Source organism: Nicrophorus vespilloides, unplaced genomic scaffold, assembly GCF_001412225.1.
Source record: "Nicrophorus vespilloides isolate i.1.1-1 unplaced genomic scaffold, Nicve_v1.0, whole genome shotgun sequence".
Classification (NCBI taxonomy): Eukaryota; Metazoa; Arthropoda; class Insecta; order Coleoptera; family Silphidae; genus Nicrophorus; species Nicrophorus vespilloides.
This window is the reverse complement of record NW_017095548.1, coordinates 21,201-38,579: the sequence shown is the minus strand read 5'-3', so window position 1 is coordinate 38,579 and position 17,379 is coordinate 21,201. Positions and strand designations below refer to the sequence as shown.

General features: G+C 27.3%; 1 protein-coding gene across 2 annotated transcripts in view; it reads left to right on the top strand.

The window, feature by feature from the left end:
* LOC108556444 (rho guanine nucleotide exchange factor 17) overlaps nucleotides 1–17,379 on the top strand; it is a 51,830-nt gene that overhangs the window by 18,382 nt on the left and 16,069 nt on the right. For both annotated transcript variants that reach the window (XM_017912585.1, XM_017912576.1), the window contains exon 2: nucleotides 6,968–7,045. In XM_017912585.1, the coding sequence (XP_017768074.1) occupies nucleotides 6,968–7,045 (78 nt within the window). The remainder of the gene's footprint in view (nucleotides 1–6,967; nucleotides 7,046–17,379) is intronic.

Genomic DNA, 17,379 nt, shown 5'->3' with positions numbered 1-17,379 from the left:
GGATATAGAAAATTGAAATATACACAAATATTACAGTACAACATATAAGTAGCAAAAGTATGTACGTTCTTGAGAACCGAAAGATGTGGTCTTTATTATTATCTTAATTTTTTATGGAAATTTATCATCCGATTAATGTACATTCGCTATGCGTACGTTTGTAAACGCATTATGTACGTAATTTAAGATTTCTATTTGTAATATGATATTTTTTAAGTACACGTAAACCTATTTTTATAAGGATTATTTTTACACTATTAAAAATTCCCCTAATTAATGGTGAATTTATATGAACTTGCTGCCATAAATTGCTGATAGAGATGATTTGCTAGTTAAGAACCTCTTGAAGATGATACAATAATAGAAGTTGTATGTGTCCCTTCTGATCTACTGGACGAATATTATAGAAAAGTTTCGGCTCAATGCGAATTGTAAAACCATTTTGGTGAATGGCCCATTACTATTTTTGATTCATAAAATAACCCAAATTTATGGGACGATTTTTTTTTAAATATTTTATAAGACAAGTTTAAGTCGATTTCTATGTAAAAAGATAAGTATTACTGTATACTTTTATTTTTTTTAAGAAACATACTTCTCATTTTTTTACACGGATTATTTATACATGAGTTATTAACATCATGTTTAATTAATCATGTGAAATAAATGTATAAATATTCAATAGATTTCCGAGTAAAATAAATGTAATGAAAACCATAAAAGGTTAATGCTTTATAGTTATTATTTATTTACAAAACATTTTATCCATAACACATATTTATATATCTATAGAAACACGTATACTCAGGCCTGTGTTGTGGTCGTTGCTATATGCAAATTAATTGAATGCACAATAATCCCTATCAACGTCAATGGCATATGTATAGATTTGCTTGTGCGACCGTGCATTAGTAACTGATTAAATACATTAATTTGACTAGAATTAAACTATGAAATTATCAATAATATTTGTGAAATTAAAAATTATACTTATTATCATTCACTCCATCTAAATGCAAAGCATTTTTTATGTATTATTGATTTACAGAGAAATAATATATTTAGTCATAAGGATTAGACAATTGGGTTCTTTTTTTATAAGAAATTGTGGCTCCCAGCTCTCGCATATATTGGAAAATTCACATGTAAAAATAACAATTGCAATGCAGTGTGCGGCTCCCTAGACCATTTTTTAAGAGGCAAGTGGCTCTTAACTTCAAAAAGATTGCCGCCGTCTACTCTATACTAATGTACATTTTCGGCTATTCGGTTTTGTTTTGTTTATTTACAATATAAATAATTGTGTGTGCAAAATAAGAAAATACCTTTTGTATTTCTCTCATACTATATTCAGAAGTGTTGTAATTTACAGAAAGTAAATACTTAATGTTCAATTTTTGACACGCATATATCTCTTCAATAGCACAAATGTACCACAGGGGTGACAACTCGCTGTCAAAAAAATAACTCTAGTAAAAAAAGTAACAAATAATAAATGGAGTTTCAGAAGGAATTATGGAACTATGAAACTACAGTCGATTCCGCTTAATCGGGACAATTATATTTGTCCCTGTTGGCCCAATTATGTGATGTTCCATTCCCATTTATTTCCGCTCGGTTTTGTTTCCGTTTTTTAGTATTTGTCCCTAATAAGCGGGTGTCCCGATTAAGCAGAATCGACTGTTAAACTCGATCCAAGAAATATTCCAAAAATTGGCTCTTTGCTCCTAAAAGATAGCCGACCCCTGTACCTAACGTTCATTGCTATCAAACCGTCATTATGTGCACATCTTTCAAACAAACTATATTTCAACATTTATTCCTAAATTGAAATTGTCCTTACTGTATTTGCTTACTGAAAGCATAATTGATTCCATTATTACCTATTAGGTTAACTAAATCTTTACAGTTTAATTTGAAATACAAAAATATACTCAGATATCTCCGCTACAGAGATTTGGAGTGATTACTTGCGAATCGATAAGAATTCAGGAAGCCGAAATGACGATGTTCTGATGCCGGATTATATATGAGAGATTTGCTACATTGTACTTATCCTCCACTCGGAAAACCAGCGAAGAGCTGTGTATTCGAGCATATTGCATAATGTAGGAGGATTCCTTTAAATAAGTATTATCTCCATTATAAAAGGTCACAAGAAAACAAAAAAAAAATGTTAAAAGGAAGAGACGACATGAGTTCTTAAATTTTATACAATCAATTAATTTATAACAATTTTGAAATTGCAAAACATTGTTTTGAATATGTCTTTACTTTCGAGGTGATGTTACAATTAGTAAAGTGATTAAATTTAAATAATAATTTTTCAACAAAATCAACAAGATTATTTCAGTAATAAAGTATATTTACAATTAATTTAGTTTGCATTGCAGATAGAAATGTGTTCTTTGTAAATTGAAAAAAACGAAATAGAAAAGAAAATTTCAAAGAGATACAAATATTCTTTTTTAATAATTTAAATGTAATAGGTATAATTAACCAGGTCGTTAATACAAATTAATATTGGTACATAAACAATTAATTAAAATACTTCAATGCGATATAATACAGTTATATAAGTTATTGCAAGTGTTTCAATTATTTTCATTTCTATTGGATTATAATTGCGGTTTTATGGTGTGAATAAAAACTTTTTTATACAAAAAATAATCCTTTATATATTTTTCATTTTATACTATTGATATTTTGCCATCTTATTGGTAACTTTTTTCAAAACAATTTGGACACGTATTTAAGTTAACTCTTTGAAGGGCTGTAGTGCAATTTGGTCTGATGTTGATTCAGTAGACGTAATTGTCTAAAAAAATATTGGGTCTAGAAATTTTGGAATTTCTTGCTCATCAAAGAGTTAAGCAAAAAAAACATGAACTTCACATATTTGATTGTTTGTCTCATTAGCTTTCTTGATTTACGGAAATAAAAAAATTCGAAAATATTCGTTTTTGTTCTATGTCAAGTTAAAATTGACCCTAAACTAGACAAAATTACTAGCAAATTGCTTTTAAACATGATATAAATCCTTCTAAGCAATCAACTAAGCAAACATAATTGTGAGTTTCTTGACAACTCAATAGTTCCGAGTATGTTATTAGAGATTTTGTTTAAAAACTACCATATTTTTTGGATTATAAGACGCACCGGACGGAATTGATCACATATAGTTTATTCTTCACGTTATATGAAAGTCTTTTTTGTCTTATTTTCAAATTTTCAGTCCATTTTTCTATATAAAAAGGTGCGTCTTATAGTACGAAAAATAGATAGTTTAAACCACTGAAAGTGATTTGTATCATTTCCAAGTGGAGAATTATGTATATTAAATTGTGGGAATACTGTGTAAATTTAGAGAAAACTATTCTGAATTTAATAAAAATTATTGAATTATTCAATACAATATTTTTCAATTTCCAATTTTTTATTATTATTATTTTTTTTAATATTTTTTTACATATTTGTTTACCTCGCATAATCTGGGTTCACTATGGAAATTAAAATAAATTCTAAAAAAAATCAATAGTACAATTATTTTATACATAAATAATTGTTTTTTCTCTTTATAAGTTTTGGTTTCATTTTTATATATATGCCAATACCTCGTATAGTGCGTTAAAGAGTTCTGTCAACATCCCAGAATTTATGAAACTGGACTCAAATACATACAAAAATAAACCACACAAAAAGTGATTTTATTACTATATTATAATAAGTATAGTAAATCCAGACTGATTGAAGCCGCATTGTTGGAATAATTGCTGTATATAGATTCTCGAATAATCCTATTTCAATAAAGTATTATTTACTCTCTTTATAAATATGTATATAAAAATGGGCGAGAGAAACTTAGAAATTATTGTTTATTAATATCTGTTATTACTTACTACTTAAAGCTAAATTATTTACATGTTGATTATAAATAACTTCAATCAATAATTAAGAAATGCAAGTCTTCATAATTTTTAATAAATATTGTTGAAGCAATGTTTATATCTGGCAACGCTGAGGAAACAAACATCAACATACGAGACATAAATAAAAACGAAAGAATACATCACAATAATAACAGACTAAATAGAAGTCGGTTGGTTAGAATATAAAACAAATTGTTTAGAGGTATAAATTCGCTATACAAATAACATTTTTTTTATGACAAAAATACTACAATTATTGACAAAAACAAATCATAACATTAAAAAAAGAAGATATACATGTTATATAAATCTTAAAAAGATTAAAATGAATTATACTTACGTTAATATTTATTTTCCTAGTTTTTGTTGTAATAATATAGAAAAAAAACTTTCTTAGGATAATTATTTTCAGTTTATTTAAGATACTTTAAAAATCTTTCTTTGAAACAAAATAAAAATAATTAAAACAATTATATAATTATCAAAACAAATAAATCTCAATAAATGAATTTAGAGAAAATATTGATATATGAAACAATTGAAGCAAATAAGTGTAAAATTATTATTTGTAATTAATAGACAAAAGTCAACGACAAAAAAGGTTTGCCTATCAATGAAATCAGTAGATTATTTAATATAGAAAAGCCGTAATTGTTTCCAAAACCGCGTATTGCTGATCCTTGGTCTAAACAAAAGTCACTTAACGCTTAAATGCATGATTTTTTCAAATTATATTTAAAAAATATGTTTAGGTATATAATTAAATAAATCATTCACAATTTTTTATTTGCTTTTAACCTATGTATTATAAGCAGAGTTGTGAATCATCAACAACAAGTAGGAAATTGTTAAAATAAATTGTACTGTTTTTACATTTAAAAACTATTAGTATACATTTAAGGGTTAAATATTCATTCATCTTAAAACAATTTACTTTAATTCATTTTGTTCAACTTGTAAAAAAGTATTAGTGTGTGTGTGATATTGTTTGTCGGTTTTTTGAAGATATTTATATAATTCGAAAAATGTTTTTTTTCAACTACAAAACCGGTTTTTGAACCTAGATTTAAAATATAATTAATTATCTGGTTAAAACAAACATTTTGATTCCAAAGTCGTCTCTGTTATAAATACTAAGTTTCATGAAACAAACAGAAAATTGGGAAGGAATTAAGTCTTATTATTGACTTCCAAACTAGAAGATAAAGTTTAAAGGTCATGATAGAAAGAGGTCTTAGTACGACAAGATGCGAATTTATTAACAAGGAAGACATTTTAATTTCTGTTATATGAAATGAAAACTGAAATTAGTTCTATAATATTATTTGCTGTAGAGACACGAATTCAAGAAAATCCACAAATTAAAAAAATTATTCAATAGAAAAATGATGAAAAAAGCGACGTAGAAGAAAATCATGCCATAGCTTCCAAAATATGTTTGCGATATGCGATAGTGCAGATCTTCTTTTCTTTTATGTAATATTCAAGAATTTTATAAATGAAAATTCGAAAACCGGTTTTTTAAAAGTTGTTTTTTTTTGTGTACACCCTAGTTTGTAATATTAATAATGTTGTTAATAGACGCTTCAATGAAAAATAAATACTTTAACATTGGGTCTTACAACTTGGCTTAGGTTAGTTCAGTAGTCGGCAACCTTTTTGGAGTAAAGAACCGCGAAAAAATGTCTAGTGAGCCGTACTATAAACATAATTTTGTTCGATTTTACGCGTTTCAGTCATCTGATTCAAAAACCATATATTCAGTATTTTTCATCTTATATACTTATATTTTATTTATAAGTCAACATTTTTTATTGTATTAATGTTGTAAATAATACAAATACTGCTAAAAAAATAAAAATACTAATCAAATGGTTCTTACGACCATTTATGTTTGTAGATTTATGAAATTAATGGTCTAATTGTTCAGGTAATATCTAACTATGATGCTGACAACATCTCTTGTCAGTATTTTTCTTCATGTTGGAAGTGCTCAGATGCAGTCGATTGATCCATGTAATTCCATGCACTATAAACAAATTTGCAGCGAAACCTAATTACAGACTGCTTCAGCAACATCGGTAATCGGGTTTTGAATTTCTGCGCTGGGCACAGTTTACATGCTCAAGTAAACTACAATTATTGTTATTGAAATGCTTGTACGTCGCGTGGGTGGAACGAAACGCATTGAAATAATATCGTGTTTTGCGTATCGAGCCCGGCCAGTTCGGAAGCGTGGGCAGCTGAATTGAATGCAACTGGTAGCCAGCTCAATATCGAACAGGTGGGTCATCCCCGGGGGTGGCAGCATTCGTCGAACTACAAAATGTATTGAAAAAAAAAAGAAGAACGTTTTGCGGGGGCGATTCCGTGTCCGACCGGATGTTCGAGCTGGATGCATCCTGTTCGGACACACGTAGGGGCGGAACAGGAAAGGGGGTGAAAAAAAAAACAATCCGTCGAAGCCCATTGTTTCCAGCGTATCACGGATTATATTTGATCTTCCAAAAGCGCGATCGCCTAGCAACGATGCTTCGCCCTGCGACCCGCGCTTCGCTTCTTAAAAACTGACGGCGCTGACGCGCTGGCGCGGCCGGCGTCGCGACGCCTATAAAAGCCCGTGCCGAGCGTCGACAGCAACATAAGGTGTGGCAATGTGTATGTGACACTCTTCCTCATGAGTGGTATAACTTTCCGACGCGGACACAGCCTGCGCCAGGAAGGCTCTTCCTCGGCGAAGGCGGAGAAGGCCGCGGTAGCGGTAGCTGAAGAAGAAGAGGAGGAGGTGGAGGAAGCGGGGGCGGCAGCGGCTGCGGTGACGACGGTTGCAACGGTTGTTCTCGACGATGTCGAAGCTGACAGTAGCTCTAGTCCTGAAGGCGCCGCAAGCCCTCAAAAGCCACCACCAGACAGTAACACTGCTGAGGTAAAGATCCTTTACCGCGTACATCCATCGCGCAAATATCGCACACATCGCGCATTCCGTTCGCATTTCTTGCCCGCAACACTCTGTTTACAAATCTCTGTTTATTTTGCAGGACACCAGAACCCACGTGGTAGTCGAACTCTACGACACCGAACGATCTTACGTAGAATCTCTCCACATACTGATCACTGTAAGTCACCTATTCTAATATATTTATGTAATTAATATTAATTGTCTTCCCCTTCAAACTATAAATCAAAGAAAATATATAATTAAAACTTTTTTTTATAAACGTCCCAAAAAATAAATAAATAAATATATGAAAAAACTTCCGGTTAAAATGCAGCAAAAAATATAATTTATACAAACTTAAAATAAACAATTTTAACTTATATTTATTTTCAATTTTAAAAACTAACTAATTTATTGAAATCAAACACATTTCCCTTGTACCTTATTTATTATCCTTAACAAACAAAATTTCGCATATACAAAAATATTTGAGTAAAATATTCATTTTTCTTAAAGAATTATATTGCATGCCCTTTTTGCGTGTATTAATTAACATTATCAAGAAAATATAAAACGCAAACAAAGAAAATTCTTATAAAGAAATTTCATTTTAAAGAGCAAAATGTAATTTGTTTTCTCCCGACAAACATGAAGTACAGTGGAACCTCGCTAAACGATTATAACAAAAATGATTCGTTAAACGAGCGACGATGAGAAGAGAAGTTCCGGATTGCGCGCTTATGTACACATATGATGTGTATTATTAAATATGTTTCACTATACGAGTAAAAATCTGGAAATTTTATATGATTTTTCTTATATATAAATTGTTCGATCTATAAATATAAAAAATTATATTATTCTATGATTAACGTTTTATGTACCCATCAATTTCATATACCTTTTTAGCGAAAAAAATAAATAAATTCCTTCCCATTAAAATAAGACAATAAATATATAACACTGATTTATAAAAAAAAATGGCTCTCAAATTGTGACCAATAAATATGTTTAAATAAATAAATTAAAAAAAATATAGTGTAAATCATAATTTTTCTTGTATTTATTGTCCTAAATATGCAAAAAAATATATGCATAGAACATTTCAGTAAAATTTAAACTATTATGGAATTATATATTTTTGCATGAAAAATTTTTTTTTTCAGTATAAATTACCAGTTCATATAGAATAATGTACAATTATTTTTAATTGCAAAAAAAACTTCTGAAATAATTGTATAAATTTGATATATTTCCATTCCACTCCGTTAATTAAGAGTAAAAACATTTTCAATTGAAATCATTTCTTTTGTATTTAATGGAAAAACGAAATCATTAAAAATATGAAATGTAGTAATACCTCACATAGTGCGGCTTCGATCAGTCCGAATTTACTATACACTGATTTGAAAATTACAAAGCAAAATATATTTTAATGCAGCAATATTAAAATAAATTTCAAAAAATTAGCAAATAATATTTTTTTTATATATAATTGATCGATTTTCTTCATAGAGTAGTGCGTTTTATTTTTATATGTATTTAGTTCTTCGATTAGTTCGGATTCAAACAGTCCGGGATTGTTCTCATACAGTGGTAAATTGATAGAGAAAATAAATTTTCTTTTACCATGTAATTGATTTGAATCGTATTTTTTTTTCAGCAAATCGAAGTAGATTTCAAAAAATTTTGTATAATTTTAATTTTTGAAACTTTTTTTGTACTTTTTATCTTAATTAGTATTGAAGAATCACGATGTTTTTTATTAATTAACTACCATAATAAGCCATTGAAAGTTATTAGAGAAATACTTATTATATCGCAAAAATGATGCGTAGTTAATTAGGAAGGTATCTTTTGTACAGATCGATCAATAGCTGTAAAGATCATAGGCATCATTATTCTGACATCAAAGCAAGTCACCGCCATTGAAATATCCCGACTTTTGCAGCAATATCTATAGGTTTGTGCTTCAAACGTCATGCAAGTTTACCAATAAAATTCTTACTAACGATGCAATATACTCAATATCACCTGATATTATATATTTTTTTTAACAAAATCAGACAACTACCGTGAATTGTCCATCATTTTGCTTAATAATTTCAATTCACTTACAAAATTATCACTTGCAAGTTGAGAGGTATAAAAGTAGCGAAAACTAAGTAAACTTACATTTTAATCTAATATTTTGAGGAAAACTGTCATTTTCATAATATGTTGTATTATCTTGATTAGTTTTTAGAGATTTTGTTGTATAATTTTTAAAATTTAATTTTTAATACCGAAACATTTTTTTTTTGTTTCATTGGAGTAAATCGTATTTTCTCAGCTTTTTTCCTTGGTATTAAAATGGAAATGTTAATGAAAACACCAATTATTTAAATACGGTTAATTATAAAAACTTTTAGATAAATTATCTCAAATTTTTCATTTAAATTAATCTATTTTTGTAAGATTATATAATGATATAATTGATCCTTTTGATTTACCTTCTATTCAATAACGTACTAATGCTATTTGGTAAAGCGTAAATGTTCGTTTATCATAGGATTAATTCCGAAAACACATCTCCGATTGAGCACATTTAATCCTGCATCAAATAAACGTTGTGATTAGAGTATACTATTGATCTATGTGTAATTCCATTAATTAAAATCAATAATCATACATTAGGTAAACAGCCATACATCGTATAGTTTGGCTTTGATCAGTCCGGATTCACTTTGAAATTTTAAAAACAAAGAAAATTTTAATTGACGAAATTAAAATAAATAGTTCACGAAATTATTATTTTATATATAAATTATCCTGTTTTTCTCTTTGTACAGCCTGTGCAGTTTTAAAAAACAGTTCGGGCGAAATCAATTAGTCGCACTATATGAGGCATTTCTGTATTTCGAAGGACTAGGATGTAATGTATTAGTTTATATTTGAAAAAAATAAAATATATTTATATAATCATATTATATAAAAATAACTATATTTTTCGGACCATAAGACTCAATTTTAAATATATTTTTTTATGTAAAAAAGATACGTCTTGGAGTCTAAAAATACGGTCTTTTTGGTCCTTTTAATTCGTACTAAAAACAAAATATTACTGAATAATTAAATATATATAGATTTAAAGAAAAATGACTCGCAAAGTGGAACGCATTATCGTTTTTTTGATTATGCGCATTAAGCTAGGTTCCACTGTATTAGAATAAAAAGGGTGGAAAGACTTAGGCCGATAGCCCTTTGGTTACAATTGTTTCTAATAAATATTATTAGTTTTTTTTTTGTATTTTACAATTGTTCATTTTTGATTTCATCTGTCTCTAAAATTTATTAATTGAATTTTCGTATATACATCGAAGTGAATATTATTATGTAATAATATTAAATTAACGTTCCATTTCTATTTGCAAAGCCATATTATTTACTTATTGGAATTTACAGTTGGGTGAAATATGAGCAAATTATCAAACTGCAGGTTTGCATGTAAAAAATATTCAATTACTGTTTAATTTACTGATTCGTTGTCATAGTTTAATTTAATATTGTAAATAAATATCACTTATAGTTAATGAGATATTTTTTATAACTGTTGCAAGTAATTGAAATATGCCCAAATTGTTATTGAAAAGTTAATAAAAATACTTATATATTCTTTGCAATTCTATTCTTTAAATACTGCTAAGAAAATTATTAATTTATATTAAAAGGAAATAGTTTTTTTTTAATTATGTGTTCTTAGGTGCTACTTATTGCATACATAATGTAGTTGCATTAAAAGTCTTTGACGGAATTAAAACTTATAAATCACCTAAGAGCGACCGACGTTAAAAGTTTCCTAATGAAAATTTTAATAGTTTACGTGACAAAAATAAGACATTGAGTGTGAATAATATCAATCTCAACATTTTTTTTATTTGCGTTTTATGTCAATGACAGCAAGGGTCTTCAATGCGAAGGGCCCACGAGTGTGGGGCCATGACTTTGGATCGTATCATCGTCTACTTATTTACGAAAAAGTGCGAACGACCATTTTAAAGGGCCTTCATATAGTAAAAGTCCAGGAACCTCAAATAACGTTTGAATCGTTTACGTAACAAAATTAAGGTTTTGTATGTGAATAATATCAATCTGAACATTTTTTTATTTAGGTATTACGTCAATGATGTGGCAAGGGTTTTCAATATTAAGAGCTCACGAGTGTGGACATGTAACACGGTCCAAAGCCAGGGACCACAATTGTGGGCCCTTCATATTGAAGACACTTGTCACATCATTGACGTAATACGTAAAGAAAATAAATGTTTAGATTGATATTAATCACATGCAATATTTATGAAAAAGTGCCAAAAGGTCAATAATGGAGGAGGATCTACGATATTTGTAGCAAATATTTTTACTAGAAAAGTGAATTCAGTAAATTTCATGAATGCAGTTAGCATGAATCCATTTTCACTGAAATTTAAAATAAAATTGTATTCTTGTGAGAAGTTTAGATTGCTTTTGTAAACAGCTGATTTAAACTGAAAATGCAGCTTGTGTAATATACAAAAGCGTTTCGCTTTGTGTGCAATTGACATATTCAAGTTATGCTATAGAAAAATAGCAATTTCTTGCCGTTTTGTACAATAAATTGAAAGATTCGGGTTTTGTGTAATTAAAGCAAAATTAATGTGTAACAATTTGACATTTACAATAGAATATATTAATTCATTCATAGTTATGTATTCATTAAAAACATATTGTATTACTTTGTAAGATTTTGAACGTGAATTTGAGCAAAAATATATATTAAAAAGAGATTTACAGTTTTACTTACCTTCTTTATTTCTTTTTTTTTGTTTTAATCGGTATTAAATTGTATAGCTTGTTCGTTCGCGCTTAACACTATTATATTACACAGGATGACTGAAAGCTGTAGGAGCTTTATGTAAGCCGAGAGAGATCCATTGTTACCATCTCTGTAAACACATTGAGTTCCTATTTTCACGGAAAAATCCATCGGAAAATTTCGATCGGCGAATTAAATACAAAATATTGCATGCGCTTCCGTTAGTAAAACAAATAAATAGATCGAGGTTACTGTAAACGCTTCCGGATCCAAACTAAAATTAATATATCATTTTTTTTTGTGTTCCTTTTCTTGGCTTAAAATTATTTTGTGACGACTTATTTTATTTATAAACATTTTAAAATAAAATCATCATTATATACATAAATGTAATATTTACTAATTGATTTCTTCTTTTCACTTTTCTTGTAATCCATACATAAATATTTCACTTTTATCTTAATTTGAAGGAAAAGATATGTTTTAAACAGAAATTCATGTTTTTTTTAATTAACAAATTTCTAATAATAATTTAGATTTTGCAGTTTTTAGACCGTTTCTTTTTTAATTTTAGAAATTATTTTTAGTTTTCTATAATGATTTTGTTGTCAATTTTTTATTTATAATGTGTTGGTATAATGTGACAATTTCTCATGTATTTTTGTAGTATTTTTAATTCATTAAAACTAATCAAAAATTATCCGAGTTACATTTGAAGTTGTTTTAACTTTTGTTCATATCAAATTATCTTCTCATGAATAGCCATCATTGTTAATTCAATAATTTTATCATTATATAATGTAATGTAATTTAGTTCTTCTTCAATTTGCATCTAAAACTTTCCATTACTCAGGAAAGTGCGTTCATTCTTAATATGGAATTTAATATTTGCGTAATTAGTACAATGCCTTTCACTGGAAGTTAAGTAGCTTTCCACTTACTGTAAGCTATAACCAGTTATTTTTTGATATACCAAAGTATTTAATTTTATTCATTTCATTTGTGTTTTCTGGAGAAGATAATATTTCTACTTTTTTCTAGTTTAATGTCTTTTTCACTTTGTTTTGCCTATCTGAATTTTCAAATCTGTATTTCAAATTTGGAATGTATTCTTTTACTCTTTGAATTTTTCTATTTGCTTGCAAATTATTTAATCTCTTCACTAGAAAATATTCATATTATTTACGTTTCTTTAGTTGACAATGTTCTTCATCAGGTTTCTATAGTTCTTCCATCCTAATGTTTTTTTTAAATTCTGTAATTCCTTTTTAATTATTATTGTTGCATTTTTGTATCGTAATTTTTTATTTATTCGATATTTGTGTCTGGTTGTAGGTCTTAATTAACTTTTTGTGAGATACTTTCTCTCCAGTATTGGTTACCACCTTTCATCAAAAATAATAAAAAATGTTTTAAAAAATATTTAATTATTATTATTATTTACATTTTCTCTAATCAATTTTCTATTTGTCGATGATTCATTGATAAAAAAATAGTAACCATATTTTCTGTTGGCTTATGGGTTGTTATTTGACTATTTTCAATAAAATTTCTCATGTAATTTAGGTTCATCTTTCATCAAAATCTCAAAACTCTTAAAGCATAATTACTACAATTTCTTTTGGTTACTGACGATTTTTAGTAACATCTTCATAGATAAATTCTCGTATTAAGTTATATAATGCTACTAAAACATGTTATTTGTTTAATATAAACAAAATGTTCTTCTTCAGATTTCCCATAGTTCTAGTAACTTTTTAAATATCTTGTAACTTTTTCTTGTAACGGTAATTGCTTTTTCAAGACATTTTTAGTAATATTTATGTTATAATTCTTGAAAATATTTTTAATTATTATTATTTAAAAAGTAACCATATTTCTGTCCGCTTATTCGACTATTTTTAATAAAATTGCTGTCATGTAATTTTTGTCCATCTTTCATCAAAATCTCAAAACTCTTAATCCACTACAACTTATTTTTGTGGCTAACAGTTTTTAGTAACATCTACTGTATCCTGTAACTTTCAACATTAATCTTCATTGTTAAATTCTCGTATTATTATGTTACTGAAAACATATTATTTGTTTAATATAAAAAAAATGTTCTTCTTCAGATTTCCCATAGTTCTAGTAACTTTCAATTTCACTGATTCTTTATATAATTTCTTGAAAACAAATAAAAATCTTGAAATAAATTCCTCTACAATGTGAATAAATATAGGCCATTGCTCACATCGTAGATGGAGATATGAGTAGAGTTGTTTTAGTATACTAATTCTATTATTTTTCAATTTATTTTTTTAATTACATATTTCATCTTTTTATATTCAGTAAAACCTTTTTTTGTGCGTTACATAAGGACCGCATAAAAAAATCGCACTTAGAAAATACGTCAAAAATTTACGAAATACATGAGAAAGTGCAAAATAAAATCGCATTAATAAGGACCACACAAAAACAGGTTCTACTGTAATCGTTATGCATTCATAGATTATAATTTTATTATTGATTTTTAAGAAAATGTATATATTTTTATATTAAAATACTGCATATTTTCACTCTACGGTGTGAATATAATTTAATCTAGGCTCATGCCGTAGTATTTATACGTAGAATTTGCAATGGAAATATTATTTACATGAATTATGGCCAATAGCCCTTTGTCTGTTATTATACAATAAACTATGTTTATTTTATTATTACATTCGGAAACCCCGTAAGTCGAAAAATATAAAAATAATATAATATAAATCTGTATACAATTGCACGAATGTTATTAAGCGAAATTAATTTTGCTACTAGTTTTGTACGAAGTAAATATTTTTCGTTCCAGTTTCGGTTCGTCTAAAACTTCCGGTTCTGTTTCGATTCGGTTCCGGTTAAAACTAAAATTGAATAAAAAAAAACAAATTAAATTAGTCAAAGTTAAAATTAATAGTCGAGTCGACCATATACATAAAATTTCGTTCCGATTTCGATTTCGGTTTTTAAATTTACGTTCTGGTTACAGTTAGGGTTCTGTAAAAAAATCCGGTTAACTTCGGTTCCGGTTCGACTCTGACGCAAACAAATAAAAAACAAATAGAACATAACTATTACAAAGGGCTATTAACTATAGGTATTAATTGAAACTAGTTGAATCTTATCCAAAATTAGATGAAATTTTGTTATTATGTTAAATAATATGATATTCATAAATTCCTGTATATTTTTTTATCTATTATCGAAATTAAAACATTTAAAAAAAAATTTAATTGTGATTGTTCACTCGAAGTTTTCTGAAAATTTAATTAAAACTTATCTAGTATCGGAAGTATAAAGTTTTTGAAGTCTATTGCAAATTTTATATATTTCTTATGTTTTTTGGTTTTTATATATTGATATCTACGAACGTAATAAATAAAATTAACATATATATTTTTTTTAGAATTTCAGAAATGAAGTCTTTAATAAATTTCTTAACTTTAACTGATTTAGTATATAATGTTGCATAATGTACTGCCAACTTATCTATGATATATTAAACTGGTAAGATGCACTCATTTATATGGAACATGCACGCATAGTAATACTAATTATGAACGTAAACAACTTGCATGAAGCAATAGAGAACAGAACTAAAGTAGATATTGATTCTATAATATACATTCATATACGAAATTAGTTGGTGTAATACTTAAGTTTATTCTCTTTAGATGTTGTAATTTCAATTAATTTAATTTACTAATATTGCATTGATTCGAGTATTTTATCTTATTTGATGAAAAAAATGTTATATTTATTTACCAATTTTATTATGTCTAAATTTATATTTAGTTTATTTAAAGTTGATTAAGTTTATTAAAAAATTGTTATAGGTATTTTTTAAATCAATGTGTTCTAAATATATTTTTTTTTAAATATTAAGACTTGTCACTTTATCAAATCAAATTCGTGTTTTACTGTTTAACTTGTAAATTGTGAAATGTCAGTTTTATAATGAAAAAAATAAATGGCAATATAAAATTTTATTTCATATTATTATTGTTATAAAGATGAGAGGATGTAATAAATCATTTGATATTTTCTAAAATGTAAACCGTTACGTTTTCCTGGAATTGGACAACTCCACTTAACTCGAGACAGATATCATTTATACTTAGAGATGTGGACATGCAGAACAACATGTTTACAGAAATATATAAACTTTTTCTAAATTGAAATGATGGATCAGCATATATTTAATAATTTTGTGTGTGTGTTTTGATACGCCATATTAATGCGAATGTTTTTAAATATTTATATAGTTTTTTACGACATGTTTATATTAATGCGATTACAATATAACATGAAGAGTGAAATGTTTAAAAAACATTATTCGATCAAATAAAGCAATACTTCGCATAGTGCGGCTTCGATCAGTGCGGATTAACTATAGTCCGGTTTGAAAATGTCAAAACAACTTAAAAATAATGTTTATTTCTAATTTATTTAATTCCAATATAATTCCATCCAATTTTTATCTTAACGTGTTTTATGTTATGAATTTAACGTTTATTTGTATATATACTATCCGTGTTCGCTTAACGTACATAATGTGTAAATTATTTGTGTACGCTAAATAAATGTATTTTAACCAGTCGGAGAATTTGTTCGATAAATATAAACATTGATATGCACAAACTCATTTGATTTCCAAATTTTAAATACGTTTTATTTTGCTCTAAAATATTTTTTTTATTGACTTGAACATTTGTATGTACCAATACATTCTGAATGTGCAGCTATTGATTAGTTTGACTAACATTGTACGTACGTGTGGATATTTATACGTTAGTTCGGTAAGAAATATAAATAAGACTTATTAAAATTGCCAAATATGTATTCAAATGTCATTTCTCCGTGGAATTATTTATTTCTTCAGTACAGGTTCTACTACCATTGTAGGAATGTATAGATATTTGTACGTTAGTTCGATGTACGTTAAACGAATTTAAGTAAAGTGAGCAGCTATTTCTTAGACTATATAAAATTTAGTTAATATTCAAAAAAACAAAATATATTTGTATGATTCTTCTAAAGAAAAAATCTATCTACAATATAGAAATATTCATATATATTGAAAATAAAACTAGAAAACACATTATTGGGACTACTTCCATTAGCTGGATTTGCATCGATTCTAACCAATGTATTTTGTATATTTTAAATAATAAATGAGTAAAAATGGAAAAAGAAGCTTTTCGAAAGCGGATTAAAAGCTTACGATGTGGCTATGAAAATGAACCTCGCTGAAACCAATGTGGGGGGTTGTAATGAATCATAAAGAGCATATTTGCGTTAGGGCAAAAAAATGTATCCGATCACTGAATTCAATAGTTGTGAAATGACATATATGTGCTCTCACTTTTCCACTGAAATATTCATGAAGATAATGCAATTTTCATGAAAAAAGTTATGTTTGGATTTTTTTATTTTGTTTCAATGCACAAATGTTTCTTCTAAATGAAAACTATTTATGATCTGAATGAATATGCAAATCTTATTAATGTCTAGGGTTTGATGGTTTTTAAAATCCGGTTTTTTTTTGAAGAAATTTATATAATTCGAAAACCGTTTTTTTTTCAACTAAAAAACCAATTGAATCAAGACTTAAAATATAAAAATAAATAAATTATGTACAGTAGTATTGTTATAAGTTT